The sequence below is a fragment of the Lipotes vexillifer genome, unplaced genomic scaffold (genome assembly GCF_000442215.2).
Source record: "Lipotes vexillifer unplaced genomic scaffold, Lipotes_vexillifer_v1.1 scaffold496, whole genome shotgun sequence".
Lineage (NCBI taxonomy): Eukaryota > Metazoa > Chordata > Mammalia > Artiodactyla > Lipotidae > Lipotes > Lipotes vexillifer.
The window spans coordinates 7,211,157-7,218,167 of NW_006786690.1; the positions used below are offsets into that span (position 1 = coordinate 7,211,157).

The 7,011-nt window shown below is 44.4% G+C and overlaps 1 protein-coding gene across 1 annotated transcript in view; it reads right to left on the reverse strand.

The window, feature by feature from the left end:
• Nucleotides 1-784, reverse strand: part of MICOS10 (mitochondrial contact site and cristae organizing system subunit 10) — a 35,442-nt gene extending 34,658 nt beyond the window's left edge. Inside the window, exon 1 of the mRNA XM_007459315.1 lies at nucleotides 700-784. Coding sequence (XP_007459377.1) covers nucleotides 700-763 — 64 coding nt within the window. The 5' untranslated portion in view covers nucleotides 764-784. The remainder of the gene's footprint in view (nucleotides 1-699) is intronic.
• Between the last annotated feature and the right edge of the window lie 6,227 nt (nucleotides 785-7,011).

A 7,011-nucleotide genomic window follows, 5' to 3' on the forward strand; every position in this document is an offset into this window, starting at 1 on the left:
TTTCCCTCTCCCCTTCAAGCAGTGACTTCATAATTTTTGTGTCGTCCCTGAGCACGTGTTAAAAGGCTACGCCGAGTTACACTAAGGGCTGAAAAGTTACCAATCACTATCTTACTTTCCAAGGCAATTCTAATTCCAGATCACCATCACTATGTCTCGGATTTCAGGCCCCAGACTACTCTGATGCCTATAAACCAGGTTACAAGTCGGGAATGACAACAACTCACGTTAACGCCTGACAGTATCTATAAAATGCTCCCGACGACCTTCTTAGAGGGCACTTTTGATTAAGCAGAGGAAGAATGTGGCCTCCAGGCCAAGCTGCACGCACCGTGCGAGAGATGTGACACGAGTGAGGAGAATTTCCAGCCTCCAGCCCAAGGTTGCGCCCTGCATCCTGCTTCAACTCGCAGAGCTCCCCAACTCTCCTGCCACCTGCCAACCCGACCCCCACCTCCTCGGGGCTGCCTCTCCACCCCTCCCACCTCGGGCAGCCGCCCAGGCTCCTGGAGCCCGCGTCCCCAGCCGCCGTAGTGACCTCCCGCCCGGACCCGGGCAGCTCTCCCTGGCCTGAGGGGCTGGAACAGGCCGAACGGCCTGACCTCTCCCGGGGCTTCTCCTCCGCCCTCCGGGTCAGCGGAGCCTTGAGCCAACTTATCGGCTACGGGTGGGGCCTGCCGGAGACGAGGAACCCCTTACCTATCTTCACGACGGCATCCGCCAAGCACCGGTCCCACTTCCTGCCGAGCTCCGAATCCGACATGTTCCCCACCCGCAGTTCCAGCTTTCCGGACCGTCCGGCCCCGCGCTCAAACCCCAGGCAACTATCGCGAGAGCCGCCTCCGTTCCCAAGCCCGGAAGGCCGACGACGGCCCGCCAGATATCGCGAGATGATCTGACAGCTTCCGTACTTTCCGGTTTTTTTCAGTTGGTCGTCAAGGTGACGGGTTGCCTGGAGGCCAGAGGTGACCCTGACCTTGGAGCCGCGCCTACCTAAGGGTTGCGAGGCAGACAGGTTTCCTAGGCGGCATCCAGAGCCCTTGTCTGGAAGGTCCTTCCACAACAGCAACTCCCGACGTTGGCCTTGGAAATTCCCAGGGCAAGTGAGGGCATAGCGCTGGATCTATTCATTCATTTACTCATCTTGGCTTTTTCTCCTCCCCCATTCACTCATTTATTGCAGTGGAACTCCCTCCTTCACCACCAACACTGAAATTGCTCTGGCAAACGTCACCTATTGCGGGGACTTCCCTGGTGGTCCAGTGGGTAAGACGACGCGCTTCCATTGCAGGGGGCGGGGTTCGATCCCTGACCGGGGAGCTAGATCCCACGTACATGCCGCAACTAAGAATCTTCCTGCAACAACTAAAAAGGAAAGATCCCTCATGCAGCAAGGAAGATCCCGCGTGCAGCAACTAAGACCCGGCGCAGCCTAAATAAGTAAATAAATATATTTTTTTAAAGTCACCTATTGCCAAATAAAGTGGACGTTTTTTGATCTCTGTACAACATTGGACACAACTGCTCTCTCTTTCCTGATCCTCCTTGTCTCCGCCTTCTCTTTATTCGTTTGACTCCCAGGACACCAGTCTTTCCTAATTAACCTCTTCTGACTCTTCTCCTTACGGGGTCCATCCAGGGCTGTTTTTCTCTGCAGCTAGTTAAGAGTCTTGGTTCGCTGGGTTCCATCAATCCTCTTTACATACTCTCCCTGAGTAATTGCAAACAGTGCCAAATTCTATCTCCAGATCAAGCTTCCTATTCATAATTCAGCCTCTTTGCTGGTGTCCTTTAGTTTTCCCTTCCCGTTTCCATCCTCCATCCTACCAACAAATACAGTTTTGACTCTATTATTCCTCTGATTAGAAGCTGTCAATGACTCCTATTCATCTACTGGTTATATTCAAGCTGCAACAATTCATTCTAGGAAACCTGCACTAATAGAACTTAGAGCCCCCTTTCATCCATCCACTAATAGAGCATGGAGCCTCCCTCCATCTTCTTACTGTCGCAGGAGCTCACCTACCCCACAGGATTCTCTACATTGTATTGAAACATCTCTTTACAGATGTTTGTATCTGCCAGTAAAACTAGAAGCTCATTAAAGGCCTGAGCTGCCCCTTCTTCATCTGCACACTCCCAGTTCAGAGCACAAGGCCTTGGACAGTAGGATCTTCTATGAATTATATGAACTGAATTGAATTCATTCACCCATATACTTATTTATTCTTGACATCTTTAACAGCAGAACCACTGTTCTAGTCCTTACTATGACAGAGCCCCTTCCTTCAGGAAGCCTTCCTCCATGACATGACCATCCTTCATCCAGCTCGCATCTGAACTATATATCAGACTATATTGTAATTGTTTGTGTGTCTCTTGGATGTGACTGTGAACTCCTTGAGAATGGGGGCTGTGCCATTTCTATATCCTGATGACCAGGAGAGAGCCTAGTATATATTGGATTTTCAATAACTGCTTTTCGTATGGATGTAAGAATGAATATATAAATGATTGACTGATCATTTGAGTTTGAGAGAGGAAAAAAAGTCTCTGTTCTGGGGGAACTTTATAGTGTAGCATTTATGTTGAGAAAGAGAAGGAAAATTAACTTCACTAAATACCAATGATGTGTCACAAATACCACCAGGCATCTCATGTACTTTAATTTATCCTCACAGCAAGTTGAGATTAGGATCTTCATTTTCGCAGATTTGGAAACTGAGTCTCAGAGATGTTAAGTAATGTGGAAGATGCACAAGCCTCTACATTGTGTAGATTTAGAAACTGACAGAGGCATTTTTACTGGATTCAAGAGAGTTGTGAATTTTTGTAGAAGGCAGAGAGCAAATTACAAGAGCAATCAGAGGCAGATGGTATAGCATGAATTCTGGAGCCAGGCTGTCTGCGTTCAGATCCCAGCTTTTTCCTAGTTTGTATCTATTATTCTCTCTTTCCATGGTTCCTTTCCCAATACGATGCTTTATTCACTGCTGTAGCCCCACCCCTAGAACATTATCTGACACATAGTGTTTGCTTGATAAATATGTTGACTGAATGAATAAATAAATGAAAACTCTGGAGTTTTTATAGTTCTTAGAGAACAAAGACCAATACAAGTGGGAAAAATATTTTTTTAAACAGCAATTAAAAAAAACAGCAAGACACTCACTGTAAACTTAGTTACATTCAAAATGATTAAAAATAGATTTCTCAATGCTGGAGAAGGGAGTTACAAACATGGAAAGGGAAAAAGCTTGAAAGAATTCTTTGCCGTTGGATTGGAATTGAGTGTATCAGTATGAACTCATGGTATTTAATGTAATAGAGATACATATAAAAGTGTGTATGTGTGTGTGTGTGTGTGTGTGTGTGTGTGTGTGTGTCCCAATCCTGTCTGTGGAGAGGGCCTAAAAGCAATGACATACCAGTAGCAATAAGCAAACCTAGATCTTGGCTTCTAAATACCATTCTCTACTTAAAGGACCCAGGGCTCCCTGGAAAATTGACTAAGACTCCAGGGCTCAAGCAGGGAAAATTCAAAATGACCCTGGAATATCTCTTGTATCACAAAGTAAGGAAGTCTTCAAAGGATGATAGTGTCGTGTCAAAATGTTTTAGTAACTACAAACTGCCTAAAGAATTGCATTGTTCCTAATTTGAACCCTTTGTGTAAGCTACTATTACCATTATCAGGACTTCTCCCAATTGTATGGAGCAAATTTCACAAAGATAGAAGTTAGCGTTTCAAATGGGTAAACACAGAGTCTTGTAATAAAGCAATTTCACAGTAAGAGAGCCAGTATCTTTTTACATTGCATAGAAGAAAAGTGAAAAAAACTGTCACTTAAGTAGAATAGATTTTAGCCTCGACTGGTTAATCAACTAAACATAAACTCTTTGTTTAGTTTACTAGGTTGTAAATCCAGCTTCATTAACAACACAGATTAGAATATTTTACAGCACAACACCTGCATATATAAAGGTCTTTTAGATTCCAGTATTATTTTTTCAGTTTCCCTTCAATTAAAAACTAATTCCTAAAGGGAGATTCACATTTTTTGATTCATATCTTCTCTAAGCGGGGTCTTATATCATCTTGCCCCTTCAGTGATGTGTCCAAAGTCAAACAGCTACTAAGTAGCTTCCTTGTTTGTTTCCAAAGCCCAGGTGGCTGTCCTTTGTTGTTGTTGCTGTTGTTTTTAAAAACATGCATATGTGTGAAATACAATAAGCATACAGAAAAGTGCTAAAAACATAAATACAGCGTGACACATAAATTATTGTAAAACAAACACTGCTAGCACTTCAGAAGCCCACTCCCTGGTGTGTCCTTTGCCAGATCATATCCCCTCCCTCCCTGCCAGCATAACCACTATTCTGACTTCTATGTTATTCATTTCCTTGCTTTTCTTTAAGTGTTGTTATCTGATTATGCATCCTTCAACAATATGGTTTAATTTTGTGTGGTTTTGAACTTTATATAAATAGAATCATACAGTCTGTATTCTATGGTATTTGACTTCTTTTGCTCATTATTATGCCTTATGATTCATCCATGTTGTTGCATGTATAGTCCATTCTCGATTCATTGCTATATAGTATTCTGTTATATTCTATCCATGATTTGTTTTTTGTTTTTTTTTATTGTAGTTGATTTACAATGATTTAGGTGTACAGCAAAGTGATTCAGTTTTATATCTGTATCTACATATGTTTATATATATTCTTTTTCAGATTCTTTTCCATTATAGGTTATTACAAGACACTGAATATAGTTCCTTCTACTATACAGTAGGTCTTGTTGTTTATTTTACATATAGAAGTGTGTATCTGTTAATCCCAAATTCCCAATTTATCCCTCCCCCCTTTCTCCTTTGGTAACCATACGTTTGTCTTCCATGTCTGTGAGTCTCTTTCTGTTTTGTAAATAAGTTCATTTGTATCATCTTTAAGATTCCACAAATAAGTAATATCATATGGTATTCATCTCTGTATTATTTAGTATGATAATCTCTAGGTCCATACATGTTGCTGCAAATGGCATTATTTCATTCTTCTTTTATGGCTGAGTAATATTCCATTGTGTGTGTGTGTGTGTGTGTGTGTGTGTGTGTGTGTGTATAAAACACATCTTCTTTATCCATTAATCTGTCGATGGACATTTAGGTTGCTTCCATGTCTTGGCTCATAATTTATTTATTTTTTCTACTCTCCATGGGTATTTGGGTTGTTTCCAGCTGGGTACTATTACCAACAAAGTTTCTCATCCTTGTACATATATCCTGGTGCGTATCGGCATACGTTTTTGTTTTTGTTTTTGTTTTGTGGTGCGCGGGCCCCTCACTGTTGTGGCCTCTCCCGTTGCAGAGCACAGGCTCCGGACGCTCAGGCTCAGTGGCCATGGCTCACGGGCCTGGCCGCTCCGTGGCATGTGGGATCTTCCCGGACCGGGGCACGGACCCGCGTCCCCGGCATCAGCAGGCGGACTCTCAACCACTGCGCCACCAGGGAAGCCCCGGCATACGTTTTTATATGATATGTAACTAAGGAGGGCAATAGGGTTTGTTTATCTTCAGCTTCACTAGATACTGCCAACTTCAGCCCAGAACAACTGTGCCAATTTACATCCTCACCACAGTGTATAATCCCTCCTGTTGCTCCACATCCTCGCCAAGAGTTGATTTTTTAAAATTACACCCTAAAATTGTTGCCAACCTGATAGGTGTGTAGTGGCATTTTATTGGGCTAATCCTTGCTCTTTCAAGTGATTAAGCTACTAGATCATGTGTTCTGAATATATAATAGCAGGAATGGGGAATTCAAACTGAATGAAAGGGTCCCTGAAAGAGGAGAAGATGACAGAGACACTTTGCAAACTTAATGCTTTGCTACCTTGAAGCAGGTGTACTGGGTTGAATAGTGTACCCCACCACGTTCCTGCCCTTCCCGGAACCTCAGAATGTGACCTTATTTGCAAATAGGATCATTGCAGTTGTTGTTAGTTAAGATCCGATCATAATGGAGTAAGAGGAACCCAAAATCCAAAATGACTGATGTCCTCATAAGAAGAGGAAGAGATGTAGAGAGACAGGCAAATACAGAAGGAAGATGGCTATGTGATGATGAGGCAGAGATCAGAGTTCTGTGGCTGCAAAGCCAAGGGGTGCCAGGGGGTGCCAGCAATCCCAGAAGCCAGGAGAGAGGCATGGACAGAGTCTCCCTCTGAGCCACCAGGAAGAGACCAACCCTGCGACACTTTGAGTTTGGACTTCTAGCCCCCAGAACTGAGGGAGAATAAATTCCTGCAGCTACCCAGTTTGTGGTTCTTTGTTACAGCAGCCCTAGGAAGCTAAACGTGCATAGACCACACTAGATTGGAAATTGTGAGAGCTGGATCCCAGGCTACTCTGCCGCTAACTGGTAGTGATGTACCCACAGCAGCTCCCCTCAGACGGGCCTCCCCATCAGCTCTCTTCAGATTCTTTGATTTGCTTCTTCCCGTTGTAGCTCAGATCCAGCTTAATGGATGTCGGCGGCAGGCCGGGCCAGGCCGAAAGATGAGGCCACATTGTGGCAGGACAGAGACTGCGACCGCGCTCTTGGCCCCGGAGAGGCACGAGGACAGGGGACATGGGTTCGATCCCTGGTCCAGGAAGATCCCACATGCTGTGGAGCAACTAAGCCCGTGTGCCACAACTACTGAGGCCCCTGCGCCTAGAGCCCGTGCTCCACAAGAGAAACCACTGCAATGAGAAGCCCACGCACGTACTGCAGTGAAGAGTAGCCCCCGCTTGCTGCAACTAGAGAGAGCCCGTGCGCAGCAACGAAGACCCAACACAGCCCTACATAAATAAATAAATAAATAAATAAATAAATAAATAGAATTTTTTTTTAAATGAAGAAATGCTAAAAAAAAAAAAAAAATGGGGGCTTCCCTGGTGGCGCAGTGGTTGAGAGTCCGCCTGCTGATGCAGGGGACACGGGTTCGTGCCCCGGTCCGGGAGGATC